The sequence below is a fragment of the Lolium rigidum genome, chromosome 3, assembly GCF_022539505.1.
Source record: "Lolium rigidum isolate FL_2022 chromosome 3, APGP_CSIRO_Lrig_0.1, whole genome shotgun sequence".
Lineage (NCBI taxonomy): Eukaryota > Viridiplantae > Streptophyta > Magnoliopsida > Poales > Poaceae > Lolium > Lolium rigidum.
The window spans coordinates 84,623,566-84,641,002 of record NC_061510.1 but is presented as its reverse complement, the minus strand read 5'-3'; the positions used below and the strand labels follow the sequence as shown (position 1 = coordinate 84,641,002).

The following is a 17,437-nucleotide window of genomic DNA, read 5'->3' as shown; positions in this document are numbered from 1 at the left end:
AAAGTCAAGAGGAGCCAGGTGATGGAAATTCAGCAAAACCTGACAGATTAAAGTACTTACGTGATCGCGGCCAGCCGGCGGGGTGGGGGCATCATCGGAAGGAATAACTCTCGACACTGGGACCTTCTCTACACCCGTTCGGGATGGAGGTGTCGACTTGGCAGGAGAAGGGTTTGATTCTTTAGCCGATGCTTGCTCTCTCGGAAGCTAGTTTAGCCCTCTTTGCGAGAGGAACATCGTCATCATCATCGACGGAGCTGTTTAAGTACAGCGTGCGGTTAGCATACAAGGTGACAAGAAATGAAAGTAACAAGAGTATAAATACTCACAAGTCCAGGTCATCTTCGTCCACGAAGAAACTGGTTGAACCCTTCTTAGCAGGAGGAGGCGAAGCAGCTTCGTCGGCATCATTATCTCCTCCCTTAGGACTTGATTCAGCCGAAGTGGTAAGATCATCATGTACCTGCTTACGACGTCTGCTCTTGAGAAAGGCGTCATCTTCAGCAGTTTCCTCTTCTTGGACATCGCTGTCCTCAAGGGCGTGCTGGGTATCCTCGGTTCTTTCAGAATCGTCATCGTCGTCCTCTAACACCGCTCCGCTCTCGGGTGATGGAGGATAACATTGGGCGACAGCGGGGACCTGCAGAAAGATAGCAAAACGTGTAAGGTACAAACAAAAAGAAGGAGTAATGACAGTAAACGAAGGACGATAAGGTTACCTCGGTCGGAGGATGCTTGGAATCATAAGGAGGGCGCGCCGATGTCAAGACAATGGTGTCTTTAGTACTGAGGCATGTTAGGCGACGAACTTCGTTCTGGAGCTCATCTGCCAAAAGGTCGGCAGAGTTGACCCTCGACTTATCGTTTTTGCCAGCGAAAAGCCACAGCTGGTGAGGGCGAGACATCAGCGGCTGCACTCGACGTTGCAGGAACACTGAAACTACTTCAGTACCACGCATCGTCATGCCTCCTGAATTCTTCAGAATGACAATTTGCTTGAATAGCTCATCGGCTGTCGCCTTTTCTTCGGGAGAAAGGGCGTTGTTCCAAGACTTCTTCTTGTGAGCCACCAAGACATCGTCAAAAAAGGGGAGATTTGAACGCCGCCCAGGTGCGACAGGGTCCCGAAGGTAGAACCATTTGTTTCGCCAGCCCTGGACGGATTCCTTCATCGGATAGTCGAAGTAGTCGACCTCCTTCCTGACAACAAAGCCGACGCCGCCGACAACGGGGGGGCCGTTGCTATCATTGTGACGCTTCATGTAGAAGATCTTCCTCCAAAGGCCCCAGTGGGGCTCAATGCCGAGGAAAGCTTCACAAACGGTGACAAAAATGGAAAGGTGGAGGATGGAATTTGGGGTCAGCTGCCAGAGCTGAATCCCATAGAAGAAAAGAAGGGAGCAAAGGAACTCGTGCGCCGGAAGAGAGAGGCCACGGAACAGAAAAGTGACGAACATGACGGTGAAGCCCTTTGGGGGACTCGGGCGAGAAACCTGACCTGGGAGACGAACGTCATCCTCAGATGCGGAGTTGAAGCCGAGGGCGCGAAGTTTGTTGATGTCGCGATTGGTAATGGCAGAGGCGCTCCAGTCGCGGCTAACTTTGGCCGCCTCCGATGTGCTGCCACTCTTCTTCTTACCCATGGCGAACGAAGCTTCTGATGGAAAGGCAGAAGAACAGGAGGCTTGAGGGAGAAGATGAGCAGTGAACGGGGTAAAAGGTAAAAAGAAAGGAAGCTCCCTATTTATCCCGTAAGAATTTGAGCCCAGACGTGGCCATAACCCCACAAAGCATCGTGGGGAGAGAAGTAGATCTGACTGTACACGTGGCGCCAGAAGAAAGAGTGGAACCGGCGGCCCATTATTCCCACGTCGCGCGAAAAATGAGGAGACGCCTCGATCGCCGCGTGTGCACTAGTTAAGACCTAAAAACTGCCCGAACAGAACTAGGGTGGGCCCGTCGGGACAAGTCCCATCAATTGGCCCACAGCAGTTACACGTCAAGTCAAATCCCGTCAATTGGCCCACAACTATGACGTCATAATTTGGAAGCATTCGAAGGAAACGTAAAAAGTCATCGGATGAAGGATTTGAGTCCACGCACGGATTGCGAGCATCCGAACCTGGACTCGGGGGCTACTCCCATCGGGAGCGCTGACGCGCACCCGATAAAAAGAAGATTCGACAGAATAAGCAGTCGAAGGAGTAAAAGTTTGAAAGTTTTTTGCAAACTTCGTTAATTACTCCCATCGGGAGGACGCGGTGCACACCCGGTGAAAGTTTTTTGCACTCCAGGATCATGTCCGGGGACTTGATTCTGTGTAGAATAACGTTGTTTTGCCACCGGTAGTTAACCAACAAAAGTTGGGCACGTTACTCATTATCCTTTGTGAAAAGAAAATGTATCGGATGACCTTTGAAGACTTGTAAAAAACTTGGCAGAGGAAAGTATTCGAGTAGTACAACTTGAGTCTACGCACGGATTGCAAGCGTCCGTACCTAGACTCGGGGGCTACTCCCATCGGGAGCGCTGACGCGCACCCGATAAAAAGAAGATGAAGCATAATCAAGATGAACAAGAGCAATGAAGAAGAAGAATGTCTGGAAAAAAACATGCATTAGTCTCTACCCGAATTATCTTCGGCTAGACACTCGGGGGCTACTGACGTGGGCATTACCCTTCGGGTAATCAGTGTTGCCCTATCTGGTATTGACAAATTGGAGGCCCATGAAGATACCTGAAGGCGAGAGGGGCCACTAGGTCGGCGCACTAGAGGATTCCTTGACGGGCAAGACAAGGAAGCGAACAAACATGGAAAGATTGGATCTAAACTACTGTAAACCTAGTCGTACTCGGTTAGGACCCTTGAGACCTGGCCTCCTATATAAAGGCCGGGAGAGGGGCTGCCGAGGGATAGAATCAATCTTAGCAATCTTAACCGAGAAAAAGCTTAGAGCTAGGTCATCATAGCAATAGCCATCTCGACGAGATCTCAGCCGAACTATTCGGCACCCCATTGTAACCCATTATCATCATAATCAAGAACGGACGAGCAGGACGTAAGGGTTTTACCTCATCGAGGGCCCCAAACCTGGGTAAATCGCTCTCCCCGCTTGTCTGTGAACCGATGTCTCGTGTCAGCTTGCAGGATTCCGTCAACCCTAAGCCCCTATCGGAGGGCATTGGCGAGGAGTACCCTCGACACCGATGTCCGTTAAAGCCCCTAGAACCGCCTGTTTGAGCGTATCAAATTTTCCATGCTCCTGACGCGATTTTCTTCAGTAATTGCAGGTCCATTTGTCATTATGACGTAATTTCCTACAGAACATCTAAAAATAGAAGATATTGCACATCTTTGCATTGATTAGTCATTAGTGGCAAGTTGAGAGGTAAACTTAGTCAATTCTTGACTTAGCTAAGGGTTGAAACACAAGAAAATATGGCATATTTCACAGCCATCAATCTCCGTGATCTCCTTCTTGACGTGGATCTCGTTGACCTGAAGTGTGGACTTCTCCATCATCTCCTTGTCAATGCAGATCCCATCGTCTTCAAACTCTAATGTTTCAGAGCCACCTTTTCTTTTAAATAGCGAACATTTTGCTTTCTGAAATCTGTAGTAGGGTTCTTTAATGTAATCGATAGTTTAACACCCATTTTGTTCTGGATGATGGGATGTTTTTAGTGATATCTTGTGAATTTTTTTATAGTATCTTTGTAGAACAGTGTTACCAACATATTGCCACCCTGCAAAAATCTTTGGTTATCCTGATCTTTGTGATTCGTATACCTTATCAACATGTCAGTTGAATTGCAACTTAATCAAATTTATGAAATTTTTAAATCATTAGACAGAATCAGCTACTTGAGTTTTCGTGTTATGGGGTAAAGGGCGCATATTTGATATGAATCTGTAAGCTGAAAACAATGCAGGGCCCGAGTATCAGGTGTATTTTAAAGGAAATGTGAGCTCATAATGGAGGAACATTTAGCTTTATTGATAGAGCATTGCTCATACATTGTAGGTTGAGTATCCTTTTTGTGAGATAAATGAAGAAACATCTTTGAGCGTAAAATCGTCAAAGTTGCGCTACGTTTCATGGATTGGAGGACTAGTCTTGTCTTGATATTTCTTGAGTCGATAGGCTCCACCAGGTATGACCTATGAGATAACAGAGGGTCCTTCCCAAGGTGACTCGAATTTTAAATGTCCTTCCTTTTTGAGACGTAAAACAAGGTCTCCCTTAGAGAATGATCTGAGACTAAGTCTTCGGCTATGATAATTGCGCAGACCCTGCTGATATACAATGGTACAAGTGAGAGCAATGTCTTGAGATTCATCAAGGATATCAACATCATCTTCGAGTGCAGGTGATGATGCACTCTCCTCGTAAGCTATGACTCTAGGTGCATTGTAGAGTACTTCTGATGGAAGCGTGGCCTCATCACCATGGACCATAAATAAGAGTGTAAATCATGTTTACCTAGCTAGTTGGAGTTGTAAGCAGACTCCATAAGACAAAGGGTAGTTCTTTAGGCCAAACACCGACTGCTCGCTCTAGAGGTCGTAGAAGCCTTTTCTTGGTGCCAGTGCAGACGAGGCCATTAGCTTTCTCGACTTGACCACTGTTCCGAGGATGTGCTACCAATGAATAGCTAACTTGAATCCCCATCTCCTCGCAATAATCTCGAAGTTCTTTTGATGTGAATTTAGAGCCGTTGTTGGTTATGATGTGGACAACAAATATGAAGACTATTGATTTGTCGAAGTTAACTTTTGTTGTGGCACCTTGATTGGTAACTGGCATGGCTTCTATCCACTTTGTGAACTTGTCGACTGCGACAAGCAAGTAAACATGACCTCCATGGGAGGATTTTTGTAACTTTCCTACCGTGTCAAGTCCTCATTGAGAAAAAGGTCCAGCGAGAGGGATTGTATTCAGCTCTGCAGCAGGTGCATGAGGTTTAGTTGCAAAACTCTGGCAATCATCACACTTACTAACAAGATCTTTACTGTCCTGCATAGCCGTAGGCCAGTAAAATCCAGTCCTAAAAGCTTACTAGCGTTCGACTGCTAGCGTGATGACCGCATCACCCTCGTGGATATCAAGCAACATATTTGTACTATCCTCGGGTGCGATGCATCTCTGCAGGATGCTAGATATACTTCATTTGTAGAGTTCACCATTGACAACTTGATAAGTCATAGAGCGGCAGATAATGTGTTGCGCTTCTGCTGGATAATCTAGCAGCTCATGTCGCATGTGATAGGCAAGGTATGGATTTGTCCACATTGGTTCAGTCACAATATTTGTATTGGAACTTCCAGTATATGTTGTTCGTCTATTGTTGTGGATGTCTCGGGTGTAGCCCTCGAGTGTGGCGCTACAGGAGTAGTGCACCTCTCGGGAATGTATAAAATGTGTTATGACACTCCTTGTTCTTGGTCAAAGAACAACGATCAGGGCGGGAACGGAACTCAATGAAGTTCTCACAACCCGTGAAGGCTGACAGACATAGTTGTCACAATTTTAAACTTACCTTTTCTGAAAACCCATTTTTGAAAACATGCATATGCCTAGGATTCCTTGATCCAGGGCTATACATCAGACCACCCACATACTCAATCTTGTTTACACCCGTACTCAATCTATCTTCTCATCCCTTTCTAGACCCTACAAGAGACAGGGACATCCGTCCAAAACCTAATAGTACGACGAGGCGGACCACTAAGAGAATCTGAAATCAGACATCGAAAACACAGTAGTCAACAACTAATTAGCTTAGAAATAGTGGAAACTGAGATAAGGAATAGGATGGGACCAATACATAAACCCTAGAACCTATTTGTAGAGTATTGCTTAGCACAAATCACCAACCAAATAGTACTCGAAATAGGTCTCATCATGGAATAGTCGATCAATTTCTTCTTAGTTTGAATAAAAACTTATCTGGCAAGCTTCACTATGCCAAGATAGTTTCGGAGATCTCCTTCAAAAGATATTTTGTGATTAAATACTATAATCAGAAATCTCTGGACCTGCACTGCGATGTTTCTGTTGTAACTTTTTTGGGTGTAATATTTGTGGAACAATGTTCTATGAGTGTTATGCCAATGACTTGTACACTACAACATGTAGTGGTGTACATGGTCACTACAACTATGCACCGACCCACATTGTAACTAGGGGCAATTTTCCATTTTTTTTCCAGAATACCTCTCTTAACCTTGTCTTGGCCTTTATGCATAAAACAATAAACTTTAGAAAAGAAAACAAAGGAGTAGTATTATTCTTAAAAGTATCACTGAGTACATGATTGTATTTAAGGTAGTACCTTGACCATCAGCTCTTTGAAAATTTTCATAATATTTATATATTACTCCTTCCTTTAATGCTTACCATGCATAATTTATTTTGACAAAATTTCTCAATTAGGGGGCACACTTGGTAGGGGATAAGTTTCCTATTTTATCACCACCCTCTTTAATACACACGATTTCGGTGCAAAGCTTCTGGTAGAGAAATTGTGGTGCTCAAATTGGATTTTGAAAAGGTATTTGATACTATTGAACATTCTAGTATTTTGGCAGTACTTCATCATATGGGTTTTGGTGACAGATGGATCAATTGGACCATACTTATATAGGAGTCTGGTCCCAATTAATTGCAATGGTAAAGTCGAGTTAGCAAAACTACCATGATCTAGTGCAGAGATAGATTATTTCCAAAACTATGCAATGATAAATCTTTTGAGGGATTTTCTCAATTGTCATTCCGTCCATAATGCTTGGATTTTTCGGGTTTGCATTTTTCAGTGGAAAGCTAATTTTGGTGTGTGATGGAAATGTAACCTTTCGGGTTGATTTAGACCATCGCACGTTTCCTCTGGTGCCATGGGGTTTGCTGCATGGCTCATGCACAACTAGACAAGCCTGAGGTAGGCCAACGAGGGTGACATGAGTATGTTTGTATGTGTGTGTGTCGGGGGGGGGGGGGGAGTTGTGGGATACAGGCACCAGTTGGATTTCAGGTGTGAGCAATAGAATGGGGAGGTGTGGGCATACGTTACTAGGCGACAACTGAAACAACTAACCGTCAGTACGTCGAGGGGCAATTTTGTCCAAAACCCTCGTAAGTATCTTTCCAAAACCTTTTGATGGTCTTAACACATGAAACGGTACACTTTATAAAGGGGAATAGAGGAAGTAGTACCACTCGTAACTACTAAGAGTACCGCTGAAAGAATATACCCATATTTCTTGAACATCTGATTCCAAATTTAAACTTTTAAGTATACGACAATCTTTAGGTGGTATGTTGACCATTAATTCTGTGCGAACATGTCGTGGTAGTTATCCGTTACTCCCTTCTTTCATGTTTACTTTGCATAATTTGGTCTGGAAAATCTCCCGTGTTACAATGTACATTTGGGATAAGATTCCTGTTTTACCAACCCCCCTCCCCGTTAGTCTCCACACGCAATCCCTAATCCCATGTTCTGGACGAGACTGTGATGCATTACTTTTTTCACATGTTTCGTACATATCCCGTGTCCTTCCTCGGTTCTCCTTTTTTTAAAGCCCACCCGGAAAGCATATATTACATTTTTTTTGTTTTTCCTTATTGTTGCCAGGCTCGTACATGGCTAGGTTAGAGAGACACGCTGAAGATGAGTTCGATGAGCGAGGGCAGGTATAAAAGTATATTCCATGATGATTCTAGTAATGTAATTTGATGTTTTAGATCGGTGGTGGCAGTTCTTTTTATAATGGCCCAACTTGGAAATATTTGACTCCAAATGGCCTTATAATTTGGATAAGAGATAGTAGGTGTGTTTCTTGGTGTACACAGTACCCAATATACACATGATTGCTTGAACATAAAAAAATGACTAACATTTCGAGTGAAGTACTTAGTAGTAGTACAGAAGAAATTAATACATTGAAAGAAGACATAGAGTGGAGCTAAAATGGAGCGGCCGATGGTAATCACTGACGTGTACATACTCATTCCTTTTATTCTTTTTTTTTGAAACAAGTGGAGCGAAAAATTGGAGCGGGACTTCTCTCCGATTTTCAAGCATGCAAGTAGATATACACTGCCACGTTTGGACACGTAATTAATTCTATCTAAAGCTAGCTTGGCTGGGTTCATCGAGATCACATGCATTGCTGAGGCCGCCAGCACAGAGCGCGCGCAAACGACCGAAAGCAAGGCAAAGCTGCCGTTTTCCTGGAGGTTGCAAATGCAGCAGTTTCCCCATAATCTACGAATTAAAGCTAAGTAACCGCTGCCTCTTTTTGTAAGCTAGGGAAGAAATGAATGAACGTCGATCGTCGTTCGGACACGTTAGTATACGCACAAGTCCAAACAGCTAAGCTAAGCAGCAGAAGGCGGCAAAGTACGCGGGATCTCGAGCGTAGTGTCGGCTGCATATATATACCGTTACCGCTTGAGAGCCACATGTATAAACAGCTCATGGGCCTCATGTCATTTTTTGTATTTTCTTGAGAGGCTCAAGTTTATAGGAAAAGTAGCTTGTGCGATTAGGCAACTAATCATGGTACGTTGGAGTGTGCCATATGATATGACAGTATGATATGTCTTCTTCCTTCCACGCGAGACGTAGATGAATATGTTAAAGCACACATACGGAGGCCGATCCACGCGTTTTCTTCTGCTAAAATGGAGTGTGACATAGATGGAAGTATGATACGTGTATATGCAAGTTGGACTCGCTATTTGACTTTCATGATATATACTTAATAATTCTATGCCCAGTCTTTTATTTTGCAATCGTACATGATTTTCCGTGGCCGGCCATTGCATGAATAACGTTTTTTATTAATTAAGATTTCTACATATAGCTACCAATCACGTACATTAATTTTTCTCACATCTATCGTCAAAGTTTATTACTCCTACCAGTTAATAATAATTAATGAGATGATATACCCCCTCCGTCCTTGAGTGTAAGTCATATTTCCAAAAATTATTGTACGGTTTGCGCGCGCGGCCTTGCGTTTAAGGGCGCGTGACGCGGTGTGGTGATTAATTCATGCAATGGCCGGTGAAGGTAGTAACTGTACGAGGGAGGGAGAGAACCGGGAAACCGCTGCGCGGCGCCGCTACGAGAGCAGCGTGACGCGCGCTGGCAGCCACCGGAATGGCGCTTGTCGTATAAGCACTTTGTAACGGACGATGATTAACCGACGCCTTCCAAAGAAACAAAACGGATGCTGATGATGATCGATGCATATATGGCAAAGGTGATCGACTCCCCCAGAAGCTATAGCGTGGCTACCGCGTCTTTTTTTCTTTCCATTTTAATTTCTTCTACTACGCAGCGTAACACGGCACCACGAGTTTATTACTGATTAATGAGGAGGCTCTGTACGTACACATATACGTACATATGATGCGCGCTCTTGGAGTACGTACACACAGCAGACACGTACACGGCACACCATAAACTTGAGCGCACACTTCCTTCTAGCTTGGACATTGTAATTGTACGCATACACGAATAACGTCTTCAGGAGATATCAGTAGCTGGCTGCTGGGCTTGTACGTTAATCTAACCGTCCATCGGTCGGTTTCACTTAATCTAATCATTTTGGTTTTTGCGGTCAAGTTAATCTAATCATTGGCCTGTCATGTTCAAGCTGCAAAAAAAATGTAATATAAATAAAGCTATAGTAAAATCTAGTCCACTGAGAATCGGCAAAACTAAGACATAAGTTGCAACTTAGATTTTCCCAGTTACATATGTGGCTGAAATTTTTCTACTTGTACATGGGTTGCAATCGGAAAAAAGTCCCAGGTTATTGAATTGCTTATTGAATCATGACCTGCTAATCATAAATTGTAACATGGGTTGCAACGGATAAAAGTACTCGGAACCATTTGATATTTTAATGTTCTGTGCTAGTTATGGGTTGCAATTGAAATTCAATGACATCACGTGAATGAAAATTAAGCTAATTTGCAATATACTAAGAATTATGCACTCCCATGTAATCCTGGTGCAAATTATTGTTTAGCTGAACATTGAAGTGTCCCTGGTGCAAGTTAACTGACATCACCTGGCTGAAAAAGGTTGTGTGCATCTGATGCAGAGACCGGGATTTCCCATTTCGAAAAAAACATTGAATTGTCCACGTAGTTGTGGGAAAAGAAAAGAAAAAGTAAATCCAAATATATAGTACGGGTTAATTTGCTCTCTCGGCGTGTCGATCGATCAGATCACACATATATAGGCAGGCATAGACATGGGTAATGGTGAATGCATGCACAGTGCGCGGCTGCTGCGTCGTGCCGCCTCTCCGGCCGAGAAGTGAAAAGTCTTTGACCGCAATGCAACGTCAAGCCGGCCGCCTACGGATGGCAAGTGAAGTGCAGTCACTAGCTGAAGCTAGCTTCCCATGCCCGATCACCTACTTACCTATAAACAAAAAGAGATAGCGCGCAATACGTAGCGTATGGAGGGGAAGAATGTCATGTTAGCCTCACGTGGTGCATAGCGTCGTCCACTGTAGCAGCGGTGGAATGTGCGTGAGAGAGACCCTTCAGGGGCTCAGGACGGAGCTGAGCTGCTGCTCGATCGAGTCCACCACCAGTGCCATTCCAGCTCCAGCAGCAGTGGATGTTCTTCTTACTTGTTGGAGTGAGAAAATAATCAATTCGCGAGAGAGTTTCCACCTGTACGTACGAGCTCAACATATGCAAGCGAATCGGGAGAGGGACTGTGTGCTCGTCTCTCTCGTTCGATCGCATATGAATGTTTGCTTCACGCAATCTTCTACTAGCCCTTAAGAGAGCGAAAGAGCAGAAAGAGAAGTGTGTAGAGAGGGAAAGAGAAGCTGGGGTGGTGTGGTGTGGTACCAGCTGCTGCTTGCTGCACCTAGGCTCCCTTCCATGCCGTGGCTTTAAAGTCTCATCAATACCACAAAAACAAAAACTACATGTACATTTATATATATGTTAGTAGGACTAGCGAGTTGGGAAAGTACTCAATATGTATAGTATTGCACAAAATGAAAAATGGGAAATGGGACTTGTAACCCCCATGACCTTCCACCAATAGGACAAACACCAAAAGGAGACGAGAGAGGGAGAGAGCGGCTCTTTCTATAAATATTACGCATATGCCCTTCCTCTCCCCCCTCTTCTACTATATTGGCAGCCATCCTCCCCGTTCGACCCCTCCTCCTCTACCAACACAGGCGAGCACGCTTGTTTTATCCCATAACTAGCAAGTGCCTAGAGCCGATATAAGGAGAGCGAGGATCGAGCAGCCTGCCCTGGTGAAAAGCTCGGGGCCGGCCGGATCGACACAGCAATGAGCTCGGGCGGCGGCGCCAGCACGCTTGGTGGCTGCGGCGGTGGGCCGAGCGGGAGCGGCGGCAGCGGAGGAGGAGGGCTCGGCGGCGGCGGTGGCGGGCCGTGCGGTGCGTGCAAGTTCCTCCGGCGCAAGTGCGTCAGCGGCTGCATCTTCGCGCCCTACTTCGACTCGGAGCAAGGCGCGGCGCACTTCGCGGCCGTGCACAAGGTGTTCGGCGCCAGCAACGTCTCCAAGCTGCTCCTCCAGATCCCCAGCCACAAGCGCCTCGACGCCGTCGTCACCATCTGCTACGAGGCGCAGGCGCGCCTCCGCGACCCAGTCTACGGCTGCGTCGCGCACATCTTCGCCCTCCAGCAGCAGGTGCTATATCTCTTGTCCTAGTATCTTAATTCTTTGGTACTCCTGTTTCTACTTCATTATTGATCGATCGATCGATCAGGTGCGTTCCTTGCTTCTTCCCTGCATGCGATTTCTTTGTAAGGAAGGAGGGAAATTAATTAAAACCTAGCTATCTATCCATCCAAAGGCAGCTAGCCACCATGCAGTACTGCCATGCGTATGGATCTGGATCTTTTCCGCGGGAGTAATTAGGATTCCGGCCGGGTCGAGTTTGGCGTGTTTCTTTGTGGAGAAAGGGTAAGACTACTTTGGGGTGGAAATTAACACGGCCAAGCCAAGCAACGGCAGGGCGAAAAGGGGCACGCCAAGCGCTAAACCGGGAGGCTGCTTCCCCAGTTTGCGATCCATCAAGCAAATGATATGCGCACGACGTCTCATCCGTCGACCCCGGGACGTCGTCCGATCCCCTCCCCAGCCGTAGATCCTACACACACCCTTCACGCCACGTGCGCACGTACCATCTCGGGCTTTGGAGCTTCAACAGAGACCAAGGAGTGGTGGTGGCGCTGACTGCTTAGCTCTCGATCTCGATCTGCCCCCCATGAAAAGAAATTAGTAAGCCCTAGCTAGCACCAATCTCTAGTTCTAGAAGTTCCAGCCAAATTCCCCTTTGTTTTTTCAGGACCAGTAATCTAACATGATCTTCTTTCGATCGCTTCACAGTTAGCTCCATGCATGCTTTCTGTACATATATGATTGTTGTCATGCTGTGTGATTTGAAGCTGTACTGACGCATGAATGTATGTCTGTGCTCCCCAGGTGGTGAATCTCCAGGCCGAGCTGACCTACCTGCAGGCTCACCTGGCCACCCTGGAGCTGCCGTCGCCGGCGCTGCCGGTCGCGCCGCAAATGCCGATGGCGATGCCGGCCCAGTTCTCCATCGCGGACCTCCCGTCGACCACCGCCATCCCGACCAGCATCGATCTCTCCGCGCTCTTCGACCCGCCGGCGCAGCCGCAGTGGGCGATGCAGCAGCATCACCAGCACCAGCTCCGTCAGCAGTCATACGGCGCGCCGGCGCCCAGGGCTTCCTCCAGCATGGCGGAGGGCTCGGCGGGCGGCGGGAGCGGCGACCTGCAGTCGCTGGCGCGGGAGCTTCTGGACCGCCACGGCCGGGGCGGCATCAAGCCAGAGCTGCCACCGCCACCGCCGCCGCATCCAAGATGATGATCCATGGGCAGCGCAACTGTGCGAAGAGAGATGGTACGTGACGCGGCAATAACAGAGAGAGGGATTATCGGGATCGGTGGCGAGCAGCGGTCGAGTGTAGGTAGAAGCATGCAGCATTGGCCGGTTTTCGCGTATCCACCTTGTTGTTAACCAGGGGTGCAAGGGGCGCCCACTTGCACCATATTCTACATTTCAATTGGCTTTTCCTTCCTCCAACAGAGGACGGTGATCGGGCTCGTCGTAGTCAGTAGAAGTACTAGTTTGACATGTAGTAGCAGCAGCAGTGTTACTTTTGTTCGCCACCGGCCGTTCCATTAATTGCAAGATTTTTAAGAAGCTTCTATTCCTGGCTACCATACATATATCTCTCAGTCTCACTGATCTTGATCACATTTGCTACTGCCTACACTTAGTTCTTCTAGCTAGCAGCTGTTTCAGTGCATTCATGGCAATCTCCAAATTGGTTCTGCAACTGCATGCAAACTGACCATTTTCTCTTTTGGGCGAGAGGGAGAGATCGATTGTGTACTTCGGTTTGTATATTTATCTATTGCAACGGACGGCGGTGCTGTGACGCAACAGTACACTGAAGTCACTTCCTACTTGGAGTCATGAACAACAGCTCAGCGACTCTCTGGATAGGGGACGTGTCTGATCGGCCCCATGTTTGAGTAGATGAGAGGAAAAGGAATATAGTTTTGGTCAGTCCACTTGTCAGGGATCGATCGATCAAGCTTTGACTATGACCATTGCTATGTGTTGTCCGCCGCTGTTGCTTGTAGCTATACGTTGCCCCCGTATCCTGGTGTCGGTTGGAAAGTGAAAGTTCTTGCAAATCTCTTCAAACATGTATTCCTATATATCTTAAGTGTAGATTCGTGCATTATGCCTTAATTTTCGAGGTCAAACATATACATGGCTTGGTAATTATTTTCTCTTTCAAAATTGGTCTTCTATCCAACGTTTTTAAATAGTAAATCATACTTATGAATGTCTGTTAATTGAAGGTTGAATTTTTTGTAACTACTTGAATGTAATTTACATGACCACCTCGTTTTGTCGATGTGCCGGATTCACATGAGTATAATGCTATACACCATGGTTCTAATCCTAGTTCACGCATGCGTTCACTAGGAAGACTAGATAATACCCCGCGCGTTGCTGCGAGAATTTTAGATGCAATTAAGTTTTTGGTACTTTGTTTTTTTATTGCAGTGATTATCGATAAAATTGGCATCTGGCCAATATATTGAATTCCTGATCCACACATTTCTTGGATGAACATGATCCAATGCATGAGGTATTTCATTTTATAATGTGAATCAGTAAGGAAGAGAATAACAATGGGTTTCTTAGCTATTAAGGATTTTTTTTGTAAATACAGATTATGATGCTCTTCAGTTTCTTAAGTTTACACACTATCAACTCAAGGAACACTAAACTTTTAATTAGAACCCGTCAGCAAATGTTGATAACCAAAACATCTTGGAGTTGAGAATATTGGCAAACATGGCCTCTATAGAGATCAGAAGGTTAATTGAAATGAGTGAATGTAAAATTCCCAAGACATTTTAGAAATTTTTGTAAATGAGATCACATCTAGTGGCTGCTAGCCCGCTGCATATGTAACCTGCAAATCAGAAGTACACTCAATAGCTTAAATTTGAACGTTAACTCAAGCAATATACCTCTAATCCAGTCGAAACGATGCATACATATTAGAAAGATGTAATCTGAGTTTTGTATATGGCAAACGTAAAAAATATTGCCTGCAAAATATACACGTTCACACTTGTTCAAAAAACTGAAATATATATTAATATTCCTGAAATATGATCTGTACTTCAGTTACAATCAGTCAAAATCAACCATTGCGTGCACTTGATTAAAACCATTGCATGTCTATTTGCAACATTATAACATGATTGAGATAGAGGGAATTAACCTGGCGACAAAAGATTTTAAATATTGTCACCTTCTCAATCGTTTAATTGGAAATATAGCAGAGACATTTCATCAAGCATTAGGCAATATATGAATCTTCAATCAACCGTATTGTAAATAGTATGTAGACCCTGAAACTTCACTTGTAGCTCGATCGATATGTATAAAGTAAATCTATGTCACATTGGTGCTCCTGCCCAAGCACCAAACATATGTAATATGTTGCATATAAAAATGATCTCCAGAGAAAACACATGATGTAGGAGGTTTAGGCACACCGAGATTTATGCCAATGTCAAAAGAAAGCAGTACCACAACTACTATCACTCGTAAAATGATGTGGGCAATGTGCTGAAGGGATGAAGGGGACGTGTCATTAACTGAAACCAGCACTTAGTTCAGGTAAAAGACTAAACTATGAGAAGAATCCCAACTTCAATTTAAAAGATTTCAGCCATGGAGTGTTGAAGAATACCTGGAATATCTGTACCTTGAGATTGTTGCATCGGTGAGGGTGTCGACTGTCGGCCAGATCCGCAGAGACCATGTTGATGCACCTCAGTACCTCCCTGCAAGGTACTCCATGTGAGGTGATGAATCTATGTGGCATGTACATGCTGATCTAATGGCACAGTGAAAGGACGAGATGTCACCTAGAGGGGGGTTGAATAGGCGTTTAAATACTCTTACGGATTTGGCTTGTAAGAATGTGGAATTAAACTAACGTTTAGTTTACAAGCACAAACCCTAAATATGCTAGGCTCAACTAAGTTGTAACACCTCAAATTTCAAATAAAGGAAGAAGAACCAATCCAATTATCCAAATTTGAGAACCAACAAAAACTTTTCAAAATTCATATAGTGCCCTGCATAGGACTTGTGCATTTTGAGTGCTATGCCATGATGAGTGTTATCTTGTGTATGTAATAAACTCCACAACCCTAGAGTGATCCCATGATGATCACCAAACAAATAAATGAAAAAGAGAAAGAAATCAAATAAGAATAAAACCCTAAAAACCCTAACATATGACATATGATATTTTTACAAACTTTGACCCTAGACCCAATTAGTCTTCACCACTAGTGGTAATAGGTTATTAAATAGTTATTACAACTTTGAGAATCAAAGAAACCTCAATTAAATCAAAGCTAAGAATTAAAACTTGCTCACATAAGATAATGGTCATTTTTGACAATTACAATCTGGTCATCACTTTGAGCCTCTCTATTTCAAAATTTCTAAACCAAACACCTCCAACTCTTTGCATGCCATCCAAGTATACAACACAATGAACAACTTTTGTAAAGTGGACCATACCAAATTCATCTTGGATCAAGAGCTAGGATCAAGCAAAGTAGAGACTTTTTAACAAAAACAAGATCATCACATTTTTGAAATTGATCAAACCAGACCACTCCTTGATCAATTCTTGGCTCAATTCAGTGCATTGGACCTTCCTCTACCTAGCCCATGCAAAAACACACCATGGACACGACCAGAACATGGCCGGCCATGGCCATGCCGGCCACGTCGCCCCTCGACGCTCACCCCTCTCTCCCTGCCTCTCCAGCCCTAAGCAACCTTGTCAAACGCGTCGCCCACGATCCCGAGAAGATCGCCCGTACCCGCCGTTGAACGAGAGGACGACGCCACGACCCGCCATCGCCGCGCCCGGTACGCTCCAGGTACGCCGCCAACGGCATGGCGACGTCACCAGTGCACGGACACGTCCACGCGGCGCTCGCCAAATCTCGCCGTACTCGACCAAATCCGCGCGCCGTAGTACCTCTCTCGCCACGCGGAGCTTGCCGGACATGCTCGCGTCACCCCCTAGCGCCTACCGCCGCCGGAGAGGAAGCTTCCTTCCGCCACGGCCGCGACAGTACACGCACGGCCCCGACCATCGTACGCCTCGCATTAACTCGCCATGGACGCTCGCGGATTCGCCGTACCCTTGCGATCGTCGCTGCGTCACCGCCTAGCCCTCTAGCTCGCCGGAGACGTCGCGCCCACGACGACTTGCTCACTGCCCCGCAGCACCCCCTCCCTCCTATAAATAGAGCACTCCCCGGACCAAACCAAGCACACCACCATGACCACCTCTCACCACCGCTTCGCCTCGCACCGCTAGCCACCTCAATCGTCGCCGGAGCAAGCTCAATCGAGCGATCGGAGCCGCGGAAGCCCTGGTGAAATCGCCGTCGATCCGAGGCCGCCTCGAGCTTCGCCACTGCTACGGGCTGCCTCGCCGTCGTCTACACCTTCGTCGAGCCCACTGCCAACCCGAGCTGGAGCCACGGTGAGCTCGCCGACCCCCTGCTGCCGCCGCCGCACGTCGGGTTCTCGTCGGAGACGACGATGAACGCGAGCCGTTGATCCGTGTTCTAATCCAACGCACCACCTCGCCCCATACCGTTTCGGCTATTATGAGTCGGCCGACGGGTGGAGCCCACTGTCGGGCGGCCCGCGCGTGCACGGATGCGTGGTGGGCTGGCCTTGGGCCGTTTTTAAACGTTTCGGCCCACTTAGCTTTCCCGCGTAGCCCGGTAATTCAAATTCGATTTATCCAAATCCA

The 17,437-nt window shown here is 46.0% G+C and overlaps 1 protein-coding gene across 1 annotated transcript; it reads left to right on the top strand.

The window, feature by feature from the left end:
• Positions 1 to 11,343: 11,343 nt before the first annotated feature.
• On the top strand, positions 11,344 to 12,912 carry LOC124697216 (LOB domain-containing protein 30-like). The gene is made up of 2 exons (XM_047229838.1): positions 11,344 to 11,706; positions 12,505 to 12,912. The coding sequence occupies exons 1-2, from the start codon at positions 11,344 to 11,346 to the stop codon at positions 12,910 to 12,912; spliced, it is 771 nt and encodes a 256-aa protein (XP_047085794.1).
• The last annotated feature ends 4,525 nt before the right edge of the window (positions 12,913 to 17,437 follow it).

Excerpts from the sequence above, each read along its gene's own strand:
- LOC124697216 (XM_047229838.1), top strand. The coding sequence starts at position 11,344 with ATGAGCTCGGGCGGCGGCGCCAGCACGCTTGGTGGCTGCGGCGGTGGG. Across the intron at positions 11,707-12,504 it reads TCTTCGCCCTCCAGCAGCAG|GTGGTGAATCTCCAGGCCGA; the intron begins GTGCTATATCTC and ends TGTGCTCCCCAG.